Raw genomic sequence first — 20,744 nt, 5'->3', positions numbered from 1 at the left:
TAGCAATCCTCTCAGGTGCTTAGAAAGCAGGTGTTCAAAATGTTGATGTCACTTCAATTTCATTACTCCCATATCTGCAGAAAAAAAGCTTTGTAGAACAACAGATACTTGAAAGCAAATGTTCTTAGCCTTCATGCTTCATCTAGTCTATTCATCACAGTCCAGCCCTTCCCTGTGGATTGGAGCTGTTGTACTCAGGAGAATGTCATTATGTTTCTAGTTTGCATGCCAAGATTTGTTTGTCTTCCTTTGGTGAAATGGGATTTCTTTCGGATTAATTTAAGTGCCACATAACATGAATGCTGGACACTTTTTTTGCAAGAAAAATGCAGTTTGATGCTGCATTGTGTTCTACTCCTGACTGTAACGGTTCTCTCCTCATTTCTCTCATTGCTGTCTGCCCGTCTACCTCATGTCGGACCGGTACGTAAATGCAGACACGTGTTGGCTCGTTAAGCAACCAAAAGAAACAGCAGTATCTACAGGAGGAATTATTAAGATAATTGATACTTGACACTTGTTTTGTTGCTCTGATTGGCCAGTAAAGATGTGACAGACAGAACATTCATCCAGTCACGCTCCGACTTTTTTCAAAGGCTCTGCCCTTTCCTAAATGCTGTCTATGGGAGGTTTACCAGATGGATGTACGAAACAAATCTATCTAGGTTATCTAGGTTAGATCTCTGTGGCCTGAGGACCCAGATTTATTTGTACAATGTCAGTGTTGTTGACCACCTTTGGGCCCTATTCTACTCATTTCTTTATTGGCTCCATGGCTCTGATTAAAGGTGAAGTCAATAGTGCATTTAAAGCTGAATGACAGACACCTCTGTGAATCGGGTAGTAAATTATAGATCAGAACTGGCTGCCCTACTGATCTTCCTGCTCTGATCACATGGAGGAATTATCTGTTTCTTTTAAAATGTGTCCCAGTTCACATTTTCTCCACAGGTGTAATGTTTGATTACAGAATTCTCAAGTTACCAGCTATGGCAGGAGGTGTCAAACACAGGTGTGACTTTGTGAGAATTATTCAGTGAGACATCAAACACCACCAGAACAACTAAAAAGAGTAATGTTTCAGAAACTGTCAATTTGCACACATGTATGTCTGCGCTGCTCTACTGGTATTTTTTGACAGTGAGCTTGTGAGCTTGTGAAATGTGAGCTCCTATGTGTTGCAGACAGCTAAAAACTTTTGAAAATATAGTTTTCATAAGATGAAGATTATCGTTGCTGGAGGAAATCTGTGTAGTTTTGGTTAGCTCCTCCTCCTCTCAGTTTCTCTTTTCTATTCTCTTAAACATGATATAAGAAAAAATATGATAGATCTATTCATCAGCTTGTGAAGGGCTTTCTGGAATTAGTTCTAGGAAGTTAGCTTGGTGTTGTAAGAGCCGCTTTGGCATAACTTTAGCAAACTAATCTGCTGCCCAGTAAACACAGGCAGCTCAGACTGTTTACTTGCAAACATTTTGAACAATACTTGTGAATTTTTCATAATTCAGCAGTTATTTATTATTCCTGAAAATAAGAAAAAAAAAAAACAAAATAAAACAAAACAAAAACAGTATACATGAAAATACATGAACTCAGTGGGAAGCAGACCCGGGTCCCCTCAGTGACAGTCACCTACTCTATCGCTGCACTCTTGGATTGGCTGATGATGTAGGTCCAGCTGTTGTACAAATCAAAGACGACACCTGAAATGGCTGAAAAAAGATACGACACGCATGTATATGGAACAACACACAAATAAATGTTTATCAATAGTTAGACTTAATGTAGCATCAATGGTTCAGTCAAACTGACAGAAAAACAATAGCCTGCTGGTTGTTTCCTGCCTGAATTTCTCAGAATTGAACTGAACAACAACTCCCGGAGCATCTGGAGCTGTCACTCAAAAACTCATTGGCCAATAGGGATGCGCCCCAGGAAAGCCCACCCACATGTGACATTTGTGTCAGAACTGAAAGCAAAAAGTCAAGAAATGCAAAAAACTGCAAAACTGAGGAGCAAGAGCAAAAGTCTGATCATTAAGGGAGGAAAAAACAGCAACTGTGAACAAAAAGATAGATGTTTATAATTGAAAGACTAATAATTTGTTGGCAATGTTGAAATGTGAACTTTTCTTTGCTTGGATCACATTTTTTTTGTTTTTAAAGTCTTATTGTTTGAATCTTTCTGACACAAAATTGGTCAAATGCACTGACTGGTCGAGAGAGAGGGAGAAACCTCCTTCTATAGAAGGAGGGATTACGACAAAATTTATTTATATGGTCACAAGTGGCCTCATATCAAGAGAGAATGGAGAGGGGGGGGAGACATCTTTATTACAAATACAGCGCTAGACACCAGAATACAGATAGTGCATCAATGGAGCGGTGCAGCTGCAGTCTTTTCCCTCTCTGTTTAGCTGCAGAGCCCATATCAGACACCACTCGAACTACTGGTGCTACGACAGATATGGAGGAAAGGTACATTTGTACCCCTAAATGATCATTTGGCAATGTCTACGAATAAAAAGACATACAAACCTATTTGGTGGGAGGCCCACACTGGTGAGAGAGGAGTAGAAATTGTTTTTATCCTCGTTATCTCTGCTTATCTCAGCTGGAAACTGTCAACAGGCATGCAGCAGGAATTTCAAAACAAAAGCCTGGCTTAAAGTTTATGGTGTATTTATTTATGGGTTTTTTTTGTCTTTCATCTGAACAAAAGGATCTGTTGACAGCTCCCTCTGTAGGCACAGAAAAATGGGTTTCCCCATATACACTATATTGCCAAAACTATTCACTCACCTGCCTTGACTCCATATGAACTTAAGTGATATCCCATTCTTAATCCATAGGGTTTAATATGACATCAGTCCACCCTTTGCACCTATAACAGCTTCAACACTTCTAGGAAGGCTTTCCACAAGGTTTAGGAGTGTGTTTATGGGAATTTTGACCATTTTTCCAGAGGCACATTTGTGAGGTCACACACTGATGTTGGACCAGAAGGCCTGGCTCTCAGTCTCCACTCTAATTTATCTCAAAGGTGTTCTATCAGGTTGAGGTCAGGCCTCTGTGCAGGCCAGTCAAGTTCATCCACACCAAACTCTCTCATCCATGTTTTTATGGACCTTGCTTTGTGCACTGGTGCACAGTCATGTAGCAACAATAAGGGGCCATCCCCAAACTGTTTCCACAAAGTTGGGAGCATGGAATTGTCCAAAATCTCTTGGTATGGTGAAGCATTCAGAGTTCCTTTCACTGGAACTAAGGGGCCAAGCCCAGCTCCTGAAAAACAACCCCACACTATAATCTCCCCCTCCACCAAACTTTACACTTGGCACAATGCAGTCAGACAAGTACCGTTCTCCTGGCAACCGCCAAACCCAGACTCGTCCATCAGATTGCCAGATGGAGAAGTGCAATTCGTCACTCCAGAGAACGCATCTTCACTGCTCTAGAGTCCAGTGGCGGCGTACTTTTCAATCACTGCATCCGATACTTTGCGTTGCACTTGGTGACATATGGCTTGGACGCAGCTACTCGGCCATGGAAACCCATTCCATGAAGCTCTCTATGCACTGTTCTTGAGCTAATTTGAAGGCCACATGAAGTTTGGAGGTCTGTAGTGATTGATAGGGCTGGGCGATTATGGCAAAAATCCAAATCACAATTAATTGAACCTTTTTCCTCGATTACAGTTAGTGATTGGTTATTCCACCCTGTAACTCGGTTTGTGTGGGATAATTTTTGTATAACTTTAAAACAAATAACTGAAAGTTTGTAAATTTTTTGTTTAATGCATCAATCTGCTGTACTTAGAGCGAGGAAATTTCCTGACTGGACTTGTTGCACAGGTGGCATCCTATCACAGTACCATGCCAGAATTCTCTGAGCTCCTGAGAGCGACCCATTCTTTCACAAATGTTTATAGAACAGTCTGCATGCCTAGGTGCTTGATTTTATACACCTGTGGCTATGGAAGTGATTTGAGCACTTAATGTCAATTATTTGGATGGGTGATTGAATACTTTGACAATTTAGTGTATTATAATTACATCTTTAAACATCAGTAATGTTCTTAGCCTTAAAGTTCCATGTTGATTTATCGCAAGCTTATTGTCATTTGTTGGTGTAAAATTATGTCAGTATCAGACAGTTGTCAGTATTGAACACATTTAGTTTTAATGGCTTAACATGGAATCACAGCATCTGTGGGTAAAAGATGTCCAACTGATTTGCTGATTGCTCACTGATGATTGAGCTAGCAGTTATTTATTAAACAGGCTGGAAAAACAAGAGAAATCTGATTGTTCCAAAGTAAAGTACAGCAGTAATTTACCATATGTACAATTTAGGAGAGCAGCAACTGAAGCTTGACAAACTCTTGGCCTTGAATTGAAATAGCAGAGCTCCTTTCTCACAGGACAACAGCCTTCTGCTACTGTGTAGCTCTGTGTAGCTCATTTTGACAAATAGCTTAAATCAAGAAAATCATTTGCCCCCAATCGATGAAGCGCATATGAACCCTCTCACTCTGACATGTATTTCCGTCCAGGTAGGAACTTGACCTCTACATTATAGCAACAGTTCAAGGCAATTAATAAGAGGCAATGGCTTTCCATAGTGGAACCAGGCCAGCCTCTTGTCTCATCTGGAACTCGTGACCACAGACATTTGTCACAAGCAAGGTCATTGAGCAGTCAGAGCCAACAGTAAAGCAAAGCGACGTGACTGCATCCTATGTGTGCTATTTCCACCACCGTTTAGACATTAACGCCGCCCTGCTGGGAGATTCCTCTACACATTTTGAATAAAAGCCACTGCAATGGATTAACAGCCTGTTTAAAGAGATTCCTTTTGAAATATTTTTTAAATCCCACAAAACAGTGAGAGGTTTAGTGAAGTATCAGGTGTCAAAGCTACTGTAAGTAGATGAAAAATTTCAAAGCATGACTTCAAACTGCCTAATTCAGTTATATGAGCAGCTTTCTACACTGCCTTTATGCCCTGGAAAATGTTACCCATCATATCAATGAGTTATGTTGACAAAACCTAAATTATTGAAGGCTCTTTTATTATAACTTCAACAATGTTTACTCAGCTTGTAGTTGCAAAAAGTGCTAAAAGATCGATGTTGTCTAAAAAGTTGTTTTATATGCTGACAGACATTGGATGAAAGGGAAAAAAATCTAAGCTTTATTTGTTCAAGCTTTTTTCTACAGCTTTTATGAAGGTCAAACTGTTGTTTAGAATGTGTGAAAACACCACCAGGCAAAGGAAATACTTATTGTACATATGAGGATGTGTTCTCAGCCCTGCAAAAACAACACTCTTCCATCAAGTGCAACATCTATGTACAAAAATAAACACAGTCAGTTTTCCCCCTAGGTTTACAGCGCTGGGGGGGGGGTTATGGGACATCAACACAGACAATGGAATCCTGGTGTTCATGTGTTATTTTTTTTTAAATGCCAGCTGTAAACATAGCATTCTATCTATCTATCTATCTATCTATCTATCTATCTATCTATTAATTTATTATTTATTAATTTTTATTCATATGATGGGGTTGGAAATAAACTTTTTGCATACCCGCCACATCAGGAGTAACTTTAGGACTGTATCAGACCAGTATTAAGTGCAAAGTTGACCTCTGCTGTCTAAAAGGCACATGCAAATGTGTCTGACATCTGAAGTTTATTGTAACATATATACAGATAGGTAAGATTCTTGTATCTTGGTAAATGTTCTTCATGATGACTGATTGTCCTCTACTGACTTTATCTACTTATTTTCTCTCTCTTCACTATTATTATCCACACACACTACATGTCTCTGTCTCCTCCTGTTTTTTCTATTCTTGTGTGATCTTTTGTCAACATTCCTACGTTTTTCAAGGTTGAAGAGTTTCTGTCGTAGTCTGCACGTGGACGAGGTTTATTTACATAAATAATGGTCATAAATATCGCCAATAGCGTCAGGCGCTATGAGAAACATGCACGCCAGGAATAAAAAGACAAAAGGTATCATCCTCCAGTTTATTGATCCCAGATGAATGAGTTTTAAAATGATAAAATGATCGTAATGTGACGCAGGGATGGGCAACTCAACCATAGTCTGAAGGAACTGATCCCCTCTGATATTCATGGCACACCTGCCCCCACATACCTGTGAGAGACTGTGCGTATTTCTGTCTGCTGTGGTGAGAAGAGGAAGTTGGTGCTGACGTGAGCCATACTGTGGCTAATTTCAGCCATGTTTCCCACCGGTTTGTTACTTAGCAGCGAGATATACGGGGGATTTCAGGACTTTTCTGCGTTGTGTCAGACTTGTTGCAAGAATTTAATAAATTGTGCGCAATTGCTGCAATCTCGCGCCGAAATCCATCGCTCGTTTAACTATCTCAACTAAACAGGTGGGGCATTGGTTCATACACAACTTTTGTGGATAAATCAGTTGAATTGGAGAAATCTCTAGTGATACTGAGTCAAAGCATCCCAGTACACATGTGGATTCAGCTCTGATACAGGGAGGAGGGGGCGGGGCTCTCTGGTCAGTGTGGGTTTCCTCAGCTCTAAATAACGTGAGGCTATTTTTTTTTTTTAATCAAGGGACCAGGTAGAGACCTCCTCTATAGAAAAGGTATTTAAATGACTTCTGTTGTGATCTGGCGCTATATAGAAAATGCAACTGAATGAAATTAACTCGATGTTCAAGGAGGGTCGAGGGGTTGCCATTGGGGGGGCGGGACACCCTCCTAATAGAATAGTAGGGGAAACACTGACAGTAAAACCAGGAATTTAAGTGGCAGCTTTGTAGGGGAGAACATGGATGGTTGTCACACTTTTTACTCTAGCATGAATTGCTCATCATCAAAACATCTCTCAGTAGTCATTCCTAAATTAAATTGAAGCTGAAGGTGTTTGCTTGAAATGTGTATCCCTCTCATTTTCCAACTCATTTAAACAAAGAGGTAATTAATGATCAAAGACACTCTGACACAATGTGACAACCAACCCCATCACAGGGATGGTTGTCACACTATGGGGTTGTTCGTCACAATGTTTTGTAAATGGGAAAAGTCTTCAAAAGTAGGCAGAACCAAATTTGAAACTTGAATTGCATTGCCAAAATAACATAAAAATGCATCTTAAAGGGGACATAATTTGCCCTTTCAAGACAAGTTTATATTGGTCTCAGAGGTCCCCAAAACATGCCTGTGAAGTTTGTTGCTGAAAAAACACTCTAGTATAGCATTTTTGCATGTCTAAAAACCCCTCTGTTTCAGCCCTTCTCAGAATGAGCCACTTCTGTGTCTGTGGCTTCAAATGTTAATGACCTGTCTGACTCCGCCCCTGACCACACCCCTCTCAGGAAATGGATGTGGAGCTCCTGATGTTACAATGTTTATCCAAAGTTAAGGACCTGACTGGGATTTGAACCATCACTCTCCCAGATCAAAATTAACGGGGTAACCCACTGAGCTATCCAGCATCTCAGCTGGCAGTGGAGAGGAGGATCAGGAGATGGGGTGGAACTTTCTTCCAAGCGGGGCGGGCTTGTTTCAGCACACATTTTCTGAAAGGTGGAGAAAGAGAAGGTGGAAGGAAATGGATTTTTCTGGTAATTGAGAGGATTGTGGACAGGTCAGGGGCACATATTTTTGTTCGAAAAGCCTAAAAAAGTGATTTTAGCAAAATATGCCCCCTTTTTACACAAATTAAGCAAGGAACATGAGCAGGAACATCTTTAGGCCAACCTATAGGCCTTTAGCAACATAAAGAACAAATGGACCTAACAATGGTAGCCTACACAGCTGTTCACACATTCACTATCTGAGTGGGAAATGTAGGGTCTGTGCAATTCATGCACATCTAACACTCCTCCCATACCTCCCCTGAACGACTGTGACAACCAACCCCAAAGAGATTGTGACGACCAACCCCAACTGGAATTTCTTGCTAGCATCAAGGCTAACCATCTAACAACAAGTTAGCTAGCTAACAGGGATCTAAACCATAGCTTTCCCTTCACACTTTAAGGGTGACAGTTGTTTTGTTATAAACCCACTGTGTAAAAGCCGAGAAAAAAAATACTGATACAGAGTGGAGCTGAATATTTTCAGTTTGACATGAATAACACAAAAATTCCTCTAACCTTCAGCCGTCCTACGCCAGAGAAGACTATGTAGGTGAGCTCTGATCCGAATTCTAGAAATTTTCACACCAAATTTTGGGAGACAGCACAATCCGGTGGGGAGAGATGAGTGTGACAACCAACTAGTGTGACAACCAACCCTGTTCTTCCCTTTACAACCTCACAATGCACTGAAACCCTTGCTAAATCTCACAGAGGAAAGCTTTGTGAACTGAGCCGTCGCAGCTTGAATCAGAGAAGGTGGTTTCTTGCAATTAAATTGGTCATGTCACTTATAGCTGATTTTCTGACACTGGAAGAACTTAAATGGGAAATGTAAGTCTCGTTTCAGAAAACACACCAATATGTATTCAAATTAGATCATTTTGGTAGATAAAATCATGCTGTTTGTGCATTTTAGAAATGTTTTCATCCAGCAATTTTTATACAAATGTTTTAAACCTTAAAATCTGAACTAGAGCTGAAGGATAATGTTTACTTGGGACTGATACTGACTCTTAGTTACTCATGAAGCCGATAAGCAATGTTTGAAAACCCAATTCATTTACAGCAAAAATTAAAATCTTTCAGTGAAAATTCTGAATCTGAATTGGTAAAGACAAATAAAAATAATAACAATTAGTTTTTTTTTTTTTTACAAAATTATTCAATTATTGGGACTTTATTTAACTTTATATTTTCAATTGATAATGGCACATAGTTATTCACATTTATTTCCCTGCACTTCAGTATGTGTGATGTTAATAACTTGAGACCAGTAGGCATTTTTTAAATGCATATTTGAATGTATTTATCTTTAAAGACTGACTAATATAGTTCATAGACAGTGCAAAAAAAAAAAAAAATGACAATATGTAACTCGCTTTAGTTGAAGCATCATCTCATTGGCCTAAAGAAAAGAACACTTTATGTTTAATTTATGTTTTAACCCAGTTTTTTAAAAACACGAGAAGAGAAACTTAAAGAATATTACATATTGAATTGCAATCTTTTACAATATTAGAAAAAAACTGCAATTAGATTATTTCCCCTAATTGTTCAGCCTTAAGTAAATGCAAACAGTGTTAGTATCTTCTGTTTTAGATGTCTCTTTTGTCCCTGTTTTTGTTTCTTTTGTTAATCAGTGTATAGAAAGCATACTATTAGAATTCATGATGATTCAGAACCTCACCAGGACCATTCAGAACTTAAATAAAAAGTGCAAAAAACATTTTTCCTTTGCCGTTGGGACACTAGGCAGTGTTTTTCATTTCAGTTTGCAAGCTGCCATCAGGTTTATGAGCTTCCTTTGCCTACAGTGACACAGCAAATTCAGAGTGTTTGACTGACAGCATGAAGTTCAAATCCGGGTTTCTTGACTGATAATTTAAGTCGTCAGCATAGAGGAGGCAGCCCAAGTTTGTCAAAATGCATCAGGGATAAAAATATTTAATTTGTTTTGGCGTGTTGATTGATTAAAGCTCTATAAGTAAACCAAGCAGTTTGAATCCTAATGTAACCCACACAGTTCAGACACACTTTAAGCTGCAGGGAAACCTAAAAAGTTCTACCCAACTTAGAATCCTGTAAGAAACTCTTGATGTAACTTGATAATCAGCACTGTGTTTGGGCTGCTAAGTTGTTGATTGTTCAATAAAGGCCAGACCTGTTGTTTAGTTGAATTGGTAGAGATTATAGCAGCTATTACCATGCTGACATTAATTAGAAATGTACTGTTGGATGCTTGGAAGTTGAGTCTTGTAAGAGCATGTGTTTGCCTATTACTGTTAGCGTTTGAGAGTTTGTTTGTGTAGCAGTGTGTCCAATGTGTTCATGCACCAGCATGTGTTCCTTTGACGTAACTGACCTTCATATCCCCTGGTTATGCCAGCAGCCATTTATCTTTTATTCATTCTGCCATTTGTGACTAAGGCAGCTTCTCTGGCACTGACGGCTGTCAAAACAGACCCTGTCTCATGATATGTGGCGTGCTGCAGCCTGAATGACGCAGGCTATTACAGCTCATGGTGTTCACAGGAAGGAAAATTAAACCTGGTTGATTCCATTCTAAGGAATTCACCCATCACCTCCACTTTTCTAAAAGGCAAAGCAGTTTAGTAATTCCAGCTGTTTTGTTATCTAAAATAGCTGGAAGAAAAGACTAGCAAACAGTGTTGTTCACAGCCTGATGTTTGGAGGAAGCTTCAGACTAAGTGTGCAGCACCAACATCTGTCAACAGCTCAGTGTTTCTCTCACTGACAGGTGTGCCTGCTAAAACAAACTGGAGCATTGTTCCAGAGCTCTGTGCTTATGTTTAATTCTCTCCACCTGGCTTTGTGAGCTTTCAATTATTTAGTGGCCCTAGTTGAAACATCAGAGACCTTGTTAAAACACAGCATACAGACGGCTGAAAAATCAAAGGAAAAAACCTACATTAAATGTCTGTCGGTTTTTGGCCCCCTTGAGTCTGCAGCCCAGCCTCAGTAATCATTGACATAGATGCCACATGTGTCTTCTGCTATATTAAAAAAGGAACCATCATTCTTCCCCAAAATATTCCCTCATGGTGTTCAGACAGTAGTGGAAAAGCCACTGTCTTACAAATGGTCCCTTCGGTGCAGAACTGGATTGGGAGCTGGAGGCTGCAGATGATGTGGCTTTTTTTTCCCACACCATTTTTACACTCATTCACCCATTCAACGAGTTTTGCCCTTTGTCGAGGCATTTTTCTTTGTCATTTATCTCAGCATTACTTAGGGGTTTGCAGTGCAGGCAATCTTGAGATTTTCACTACATAAGTTCACCTGAAACAAAGCAATGCAGCAGCAGCAGTATGTCAGGCTGTTAAACAAGTCTCAAAAAGACTACAAAAAACACTGGACAGCAATGGATGTAGGTTAGCTCAGCACCACTCTGTATACTGCTCTGATGCTCCCTGCTGTTGTGATGAGTGGCAGCAAAGTTTGCTAGACCACTTCTGAGCAGGGCTTTCAGCTGCTCAGCAGGAGAGCCTTTTTATGGTATACTTTCAGTTCATATCTGAGCATAAGCAGGACTTTTAATTTCTCTGACTGTGTAGAGATTTAATGTTTGTACAGATGACAGACAGGGGCATTGACAGTGAAGTCGAGCTAACACTTAAAGCTCATGATAGAAGCAACAATAGTGACAGCATGCTCTAACAGCACCTACCTGACCCTTGTGTGACATTAGAAACTTCATTTTGAAAGAGGGAATGTAAGTGTAGTGCTTTGTATCGACAGTCTTTTAGCAGCGGTGAGTTAAAGTTTGGCCTCCTTGTTAACTTGAGTCAGGGCACAAAATTCCAATTACAGATATGAATTTTAGTAATTCACCACTATCTCCTCTTTGTAAATCAAACTTTATTTAAAGGGAAAGGTGAAAAAAATTTAAAACATATTCCTGCAGGACACTCCCAGGAAGCTCCCTGATTCCTTTTTCTTCATCTATGTTTACGTGAGTAACAGAGAGGGACCACAGGGCTAGGGATGAGTACCTAAATCCAGTACCAACGTGGCACCGGTACCAACAATTCTGATCAGATTCCTGTGCTTCATTTTGGTACCTCACCACCCCAAGACAATCCCTTGCCAGTCCAAATAAATTGTACAATGTGCCTTGAGGACTTTATGTGCCCTCATTTTATTTGAGCATAGCAGGAACATCTTATTCATTTCACTGTCTGAAGTCTCTGCTCTGCTCATCTCTTCCTTGTTTTTTATGTTCTGATTTGTCTGTGACGCAGCTCTAGTAGCCGAGATGAAGTTTGGTTGAGTCTTAAATAAAAAGTCACAACTCTCTCCTTTCACATCTCATATTATAGTGGCATATTTTACAGATATTTCTCTGAGTTATTTTTATGCCCATGATACTTACTTTTACTCATCCACCAACTTTAATAATTTCATTGACACGTATGAGAGTGGGCTACAGCATGTCGCTCTTATAGTGCTGATATTGTATTAGAAGTATCAATCATTTTGATTCAGTTTGAGAATTTTTTTCTATTTAATTTAATTTATTTTTTTATTTAAAATTTTTTGATGATCTGGATTAATCATTGTTGGTTTATATTCATAGTGGAGTTGTGGAAAGATCACTGATGGGTGATGGCCTTTAATGGAAGAAAGTGGTGCGCTGTGTGGTCTATTGGTGAGTTCGTCTCTACAGATGAGATCATTTATAAATGATCAGACAAGGCAGGCACTTTAAGCATGTCCTCCTGATTTTCTGTTTGTTTCAATAATTTCTTTTAAAGATTTTTTGGGGTATTTTGTGCCTTTATTGGATAGAGGAGGACAGTGGATAGAGTCAGAAGCGGGGCATGCAGACATGCAGCAAAGGACCACAGGCCAGATTCAAACCCAGGCCACTCACGTACATGGATCGCGCCTTAAACCACTAAGCCATCTGGGTGCCTCTGTTTCTCAGATTTTTCAGTCTCCATATTAAATGTTTTTAAAGGTATGAAAGCAGACAGTGGCCCTCTCTATAGGAGCAGTGTTATAGCATCTCTGTAGGGGTTGGTATTGTTTGTATTTTTTCTTATAACTGTACTAAATCAATCCTTTTCATATGGTACCAGATCCTAACTGGTACCTGGATCGATACTTTTGAAAGGAAAAAGTGTGTTGAAAGTCAGCGTGAGATTAAAAGCCAATGATTCACAGAAATATCTATACAAGATAACAGTCAAATATAAGATAAGAAAAGGACACCAGTGTAAATTAACACATAAAATCAAACAATTTCCATAACGATTTTCTTGACATACATTTTTTGGTGACAGAGTATTGAAATGAAGTATCAATATCTGTGTTGTAATTTGGTCCAGTGGGTAGCAGATGTGATGGTACCGGTACCATGTTGGTACCGTTTTTCAATACTCCCTACACCTCTGTAGATGAGATCAATGAAGAATGAAGAACCTGTCTGACTTTACCTGGGTCAAATATTAGTCCATTTCCTTCTCTTGTTGCCCCTCAAACTCACATAATGTGCTTGAGTTAGTTAATCTGGACTTTTTCACTGGGGGCGCAGGAAGCATGAAGTTATTATGTTTTATATTATGCTATTCAATTTTGATTCAAATGTACTTTTGAATACAAACAAAAATAAATGAACAAATAGATAAATAGTTATGTTTTGTGAAAGTTTAGTCAGACACATTTATAATCTATCAAAAATAAGTCACTGGGATATAGTGACTCCCCACACAGCCCCGTCTTTATTATGGTAATTAAAGCAGTACCCTGGCTCTTTTTTTTTGTTTGTTTGTTTGTTTTTTTTTTGATACCCAGAATACGGTATCGCATACTGCCCACTCTTAGTAGAGAAATCGTAGGAATAGTAGAAAATTACTTTACTGCTGTTGGGTAAGGGTGGCCTTACACTACAGGATTTTAAGCTGATTTGAGGCAAGATTTGCCTCGCCCCACGATCGTGTGGGCATATCTTGAGTGGAATCATCCTCAAGTGTGGGGTGTCAACACGATTGTTTTATTGCTTCAAATCATGTTGTAGCCTCCCAAACCCTGAATCGTAAATATGAAATATGTTTGAAATTTACATTTCTGCGTCATAGTGCCGCCAATGGAGTACCTACTACAACTAATGAGTGCGAGCAGACCAGGTAGCATCACCAGCTGGATCAAACATACTTTCACCACTCACAAACATAAACACAACTGTACCTTCATTCCAGCCAGAATTTCCTCCTGATTATTCTTTGTTTTCTAAGTTTTGCTTCAATACATGCCAGGACAGCCTGTGGTGAAGGGACAGCAAGCCAATTATCGATAGACATACATGTTTGATTTTCTTCTAGAATCATGTGATCACTCAAGGTTGCTGGCAGGGCAGCACATGTGTGGTCCCAGTGGTCTGACAGTCTGGCTGAGTCGTCTAATGTGTGCACTCAGAGGATATAAGATGAAAAATTCATGTCTGTGGTCTCCCATGTCTTTGAAATCATAAAGATCTTAAAAACATTGTGTGTGGTCACTCTAAGGTGTCATTTTTTTAATTATGTGAATTTGTTCATATTTTTGTTTGAAGGGTTAATACATAGTTCAATTTGACATTTAAAGTTGCTTTTGCAATCATGAAAGTATTTGCAAGACTGAACGCATCACTGGCTTTGCACAGCATTGCTTGTTGGCTTTCAGACATTTTACCTGGAAATAATTGATTTGAGCTGTTTTGTTGTTGGTATTTATTTAGTTATTCATTGTTGGTGTCATACTGGGGGGTGGGGGTGAACTTTGTCAAACTGGGGCTTATGAAAATGAATTATACAATGGTAGAGGTCTCAGTGGTCAAACACAGTGAGCCATCCACAATGGTTGTATCATTTAGTGCTGCCATTTTGACATGGTTGAATTTCAGCTTCACAGAAATCAACTTAAATGTTCACTACATCATCCCTGATGTAGCTGTTATAACAAACAACTAGTCTTTACCAAATAAGATACAAAAGGCCCAATGATGATGACTTTATTTTTACATTATGAACAAATAAAACACTCATCACTGTTTTATCTCCAGCCATCCTCAGCCACCATGCTGAATTGGAAGGCCGCACAGAACAGTGGTTGAAGTGGCATTGACTTGATCACCCCTCTTGAAGCTCATTGCATGTGCTACCAGAGTGTTAGAAATTCTTTCAGCCTCTTCCACTCAAATGAAGGCTCATGTCAGGATTATTTCCCACATCTCATTTAAATGCAAGCTGATTGCTCAAGTTGTTTCACTGGAGGAATGCTGGGAGAAATTTTAAGACAAAATTGAGATCCGACGCATCCAATAATGACATGTCATTGGTTTCTGGGGGCGCTCTGATTTTAGTCATCAGCTCCCAGCGAGCACCCAGTTCTACTGAGCGAGATCTCATTACCGTACTCTCTAAATCATTCTCGCCTGATCATCCCCAGCAAAGTTCATTTATGTCTTCGAAGACTCCACGCAGAAGATTTTATTCTATATTTTCCAGGTTTGATCACTCTGTGTGATAAGCTAGAGATGCCACCTTTTCCCAGGAGACATGGATAGAATCTCAAGGAACTACAAAGTTTTATTTTATCCGGTGTTTGGTTGGCATCAGCTAATGTGGCTTTTATTAGAGGAGAAACACTTCTAGATCTAACAATAAGGACTTGATGTGACATGTGTCAACAGCTAGTTCTAGTCATTATTTTCTCTTTGCCTCGACTTTACTCTGCTCAACCTTTCATGTAGTTGACTTCTTTGATCTGCTGCCTTTGATGGCGGATTGTAAATACAGCAGCATCATGTTTTCCGTGCTGTCAGAGTCGGCTCTTGACACCTGTGTGATGGATTTGTTCATCTTTTTTCTTTGTGTTGTAGGCGGCGAAATGCTGCACTGCTGTCGCTGTTTGTTCTCCCCTCTGGAAAATAATCCTTAGCATTTGTTATTGTGATGAAGACAATCAAAGACACGCTCAGATTTGGGTTTCGCTGAATATAAACAGCATCTTATTGTTTGATAATGTGAGTCTTCAGGGGGATTACAGATTTCACAGGTACTAATTGGTTGAGATTGGAAAACATTGCATCCAATTTTGGGAATCTTAAGATCCACGCTTTTAATCATGCACCTTTCCCATCACCTGGGATTCATTTAAATGTTTATGAAATATCTGTTTATAGAAATCTGCTTAAAATTCTAATTGTGTTTTTAGGCATCCAAACAGACCATAACATATTTTCTTCCTGCCTCTAACTGTGGTGATTTTATTATTTTTTGACACACATTCTCTAACTCTCTCCTAACCATTCCTTCTGTTCTTTTCATTTTCATTCCCAGATGATAACTGCAGACTGAGCGACTACCGTCGGCTGAAAACCAAGATTCTGGATTTGCATGACAAACGCTACATGGGGTCTAAGATCCACGGGGCCCACAAGGACAATATGGCTGCCAGGAAGCAACTGGTTGATATGATGTTCAAACGCTTTGATGCAGATAACAACGGTCAAATAGGTGCCAGTGAGCTCTCCCAGGTAAGGACATCCAACATTAGATAAGTGCTCCAAAAGATATCTGCCTTTCTGTTTTTTTTTTTTTTGTTTTTTTTTTTTTGTGTGTGTGTGAGAAATAACAAGACAGGCAGGAGTAATATTCAAGTGGTACACGAGGGACAGTGTGAGATAAAGAGGGGGAGGAAAAGAAAAAGAAAGAAAAAAGATAAAATAAAAATAAATAAATAAATAAAAATGTATATCTGTTAATATACAGTGCTTAACAAATTTATTAGACCACACTAACCCTAACCCAAGTAAGGTTTATGCCACAGCTGCCCTAAATTTACAGCATTGGTAATTACCAAAATCATTTTTTATGTTTCTGCAATGGTTAATACACCAACATGTAGAGACTCTTTAACCCAAATGATATTTTTTTAATATAATATAATATAATTATAATATAATTATGATTGTTATCCATGAAGCACATTTATATTTCTTGATTAGTATGTCAAATGTTTGTTATTTACTTGCATTCCTGAACAGAAAAATGAGTTTTAGTGGTTGAATGTTATGCTTGATTAATTTCTTACTTCTCAGAGAAGTCCAGTGCCGGCTCAAATTTGGGTTAATTCAGTTTGAAATTCCTCATTCCTGTTCAAAATAGTAAAAACGTGGAGAGCTCACTGAAAATGAAAGAGTCTGCATTAAAGCATTTCATGATGCTGGATGGTCTTTAAGACAAATATGACAGGTGGTCTAATAAACTTTTTAAGCACTGTATATTCCTAATATTAGACTATAATAATAAAAAATGTATATATAATAATAAAAACAAATAATAAAACAAAAATAGAAATTAAATATACAAGGAACACATTGTTAAGACAGCAGTACAGACTACTGGAGGCCTAAAGTAAGGATTTTCTAGATGGAGAACTGTTGTGACATTAGAGTGTTATGGTCAGTATGGGAAGTTATATGCAGAGAAACACAATCATGATAATAATAAATAGAATAATATTATCATTATTAAAATAATAATAATAAATACAATTAACTAAAATTGAAAACAGACAAAAATATATATATATATATTGATAATAATAGATAGCACTAAAGATTTTTTTTTTTTAATTGGACAAATCAGACAAATTAAACAAGGAAATACACAAAGTGTAAATACCTTACATGAAAAGATTAATAAACCAACCAACAAAATAATAATAATAATGTCATTAATATTAATAGTAACAATAATAGTGATCATACTTATAATATCATCTGCAATTATAATAGGAAGAAGAGTTGACCTTTATTAAATAAATTGAAAGGGAGAGAAAAAAACAACAAAATAAATAAATAAAATTTTAAAAAAGAGAGAGAAAATATACTATTACTGTATGGGGTAATGCAAACAAAACAAAATGAAAGCACACACACACACACACATCCTTTACCACATACCTGTTGGCATGGGTATGTAAAAAATATTCCCCTATCACTCGTACAGACACATGCCTATACTCACACGTACATACAATCACAAACATCCAGTTGCATTTGTTGTTGTCCTCCCATCCTGTTGATCATACTTTAATGCAGCGGTCCAGGGAATAAGGCAGACCTACAGTTGGTGCAGCACCAAAAGTCAAAAATGTCAATATACAATTTTTGGTTTTGGGAGAGGTAATAATGATAACTCTATTTGTCGGGGTGCATATGGGGATTGTGCTTAAATGCATTAACAACTGCCATTAAGCTGACGAGGAGGGACTCGGGAGGGCCGGGCCACAGGAAAGGAGAGCAACAGGCGCACGCTGGGTCGCAGCCCCCTGGCATCACTGTAAGAAGGATCAGGGGGAAGGCAGAGGGCAAAAGAAACCTGCCTTTCTTAGATAAAATAACCAAATCAATCATTGGCACAAAGGTAAAATACTTTGACCTTGATGAATCTGAGATACTGAGAATGTACTCAGTTACTGGAAAATTTTATATTTATAGTCTTATTTCTGTCTGCTTAAAAGAACCTTTTAACATTTTGCCAATGCACACGCTTTGAAGACGGCCCTTGCAGCACCTCTCATGTCTGTCAAAACTGTCAATTTTATTCTAAAATCCATCCAAAAGGAGACTACAAATGAACTAACCATCTGTGCGCTCAGGTGTTCAAACTAGCCACTTTGATGTCTGCCATAATTGTGTCCATTTTACTCCTCTTACCCTTCCCCTCTGGTAGCTTCAGTACAAGGCTCGAGGTAAATCTTTTGAAAAGCAATGTGGGCCAAAGGAGCGTCGCGCTCATGGGAGGCTGCAGCCTTTGACCATTGCAGCCAAGAGGGATCGTTGTATAAAAGAGCTTTTTGTGGCTGCTGTGAGAAAAGAGGATATTCTGTGCATAACAAATACAGTCTCTCAGCACCTCAGGACTGATTTAATATAGAAAGTATTTAAATAATTGAAAGGGTAAGCAACCTGCGGTGATTTTTTAGAGCCTTGAAACCAGTTGCTGTTCTTAGGTCCCTTTCCTGCTGATCCAGTAGGATATCCCATCTGCACAGGGGTCACCTTGCTTAGCTTTGTCAGTGCACCCTCGCCCGACAGGGGAGGTCTCATTAGACTCTGTTGAATGTATTAAAGTATTTTGAGTTCAAAGCATCTAAATATTGCCTCAAAATAGAGATTTTTTTTGCCTTATTTTCATACTATTATCATATTTTTACATGTTTTTACATTTACATGGCGCCCCCTGCCAGCATGAGCAAAGTCAATGCCAAGTAAATGAAATCCAGGGCCAACAACCCATGTTGTTTTGTGTTTTTGGGAGTAATATTGCCAGTATGTTCCAATAAAGAATATGAAAATGCCCTTTAGACCTTCTGAATGTTACTTTGGACCCATTCTGAAGCCTCTTGGTGATGCCACTTACTCTATTCCAGGCCAAGCTGTACCCCTCCAAGTCTCCCTAGGTGTTTGAGTGACACCAGCTAGTCAGTATTAATTAACATCCAGATGGAGAAGCTCTTTTCAGGGTTCCTAAAGGGCCGCTTTAAGCCTTCCATCCCTGTTTCTTATCCCTGACACATGTGGAAATCTTGGCAGATTTTAATTCACTGTGAGCTACACGAGACAACGAAGAGTACTGAGCTTTTCTCTTTGGACCGGCATTCACCTATCAGTGGATTGCAGGTGGGCCTCATGGGGCAAAAATTCAAAAGGCTTTTTTAAAAAATGTATGTATACATTTGTGGCATGCTCAGAAAATAGCATGTCTTTGCAGTTGTTTGAATTTGTCTCTTTAATTTCATCAAGCCAACATCTTGTCTATAAATTATGCAAGTTTTGCCTTCCACTTTTTCATGCTGTAGATGAAATTAATGGCCTGTTTGATTGTGACAGGATGCTTCAAAAGTATTTACACAACCAAACAGACTAAACATGTTGATAAAACTTTTGAACTTCTGTATAATTTTCCTCTACAAGAGGGATATTGCATAATGAATAAGTGCATGATAAACACCAGATTGAAATAGTGGCATCAATCTGATGAAAAACTCACCATATAGAGGCAGTCTTTAGTTAACAGTCAGAATTTTTTACATGCAGATAGAAAAAGTTGAGTCATTGTGTTAGACCATGGAAATAGCTATATAAATTTAAAACATGACCATCCCTATCTTATCTATTTAAATTGAGGTTTTACGGCGTCCCAGATAATTCTTAAAGTTTTCAAAGACAGATCAATTCTTAAAGACCCTGTAAGGTGAAATCCAAAGTTTTGTCTTAACACATTAGATATGTTGGAATATGCTTGCTTTAAATATGAGTTTTACAGTTAAATTTTTTTTTTTCACCTCTTTCCTGTTTTGGTTTCAACTGGGCGTGGCTAATATGCAGAGTAGGAAATGACCCCGCCCCTCTTACACTACAATATAAAATCACAGAGCAGTTCATCTCTCTACAGTCTGTTTTTTTGGTGATGTCACTGTCTTTATTGGAAGAAAACAGCCAGTTAAATGTTTATTTTGTTCATTCTGAGGTAATTTTACCAAATCTATCAGCCACAGTGGTCTTTTGATCATTTAAAGCATCACAGCAGAGATTTGAGCCAGACAATGGACTTTGTCCCTTCTCTGGCACAGAGACAGGCAGATGCAATCTGATCCTAAGGCCAACATTCAGATTTTAACATTTTTTTTAATCTGAGAGGATCATATTTTTCCTGAGTGGGTCAGCTCTTTCAACAGACACGCCCACACCATCCTAGAGCAGATTTTACTGCCTCATTTTTCACGATTTTGGAGATGTTTTAGTTGACCTAAATTTGATTTAGGGGTTCAAAACACAGGCACCTGTCATACAACAAACCTAAACAGATTCATTTTCACTTTACAGGAACTTTATTTGAGTTGATAAGCATAAATTCCAAGCCTTTAAGAGGTGTGGTCACCTGACTTCAGTTATCATTGTATGTTAGAGAGATAATATGCATAACTTTTGTGCTAAAAGTAAAGCATAGAGCTTGTACATACTGTACAGAGCTGCTAAGTTTGTCAGTTTTTTACCTGTCCCCATGCAACTGCTTGCTAACTTCGCAAGGT

At 38.6% G+C, this 20,744-nt stretch overlaps 1 protein-coding gene across 2 annotated transcripts in view; it reads left to right on the top strand.

Annotated features, from left to right (window-relative positions):
• fstl5 (follistatin-like 5) overlaps positions 1-20,744 on the top strand; it is a 314,218-nt gene that overhangs the window by 145,566 nt on the left and 147,908 nt on the right. For both annotated transcript variants that reach the window (XM_041797754.1, XM_041797753.1), the window contains exon 5: positions 15,983-16,179. In XM_041797754.1, coding sequence (XP_041653688.1) covers positions 15,983-16,179 — 197 coding nt within the window. The remainder of the gene's footprint in view (positions 1-15,982; positions 16,180-20,744) is intronic.

The sequence above is a fragment of the Cheilinus undulatus genome, linkage group 10, assembly GCF_018320785.1.
Source record: "Cheilinus undulatus linkage group 10, ASM1832078v1, whole genome shotgun sequence".
In the NCBI taxonomy this organism is placed as follows: Eukaryota; Metazoa; Chordata; class Actinopteri; order Labriformes; family Labridae; genus Cheilinus; species Cheilinus undulatus.
The sequence above is the reverse complement of the archived record's forward strand: the minus strand, read 5'-3'. Positions and strand labels throughout refer to the sequence as shown.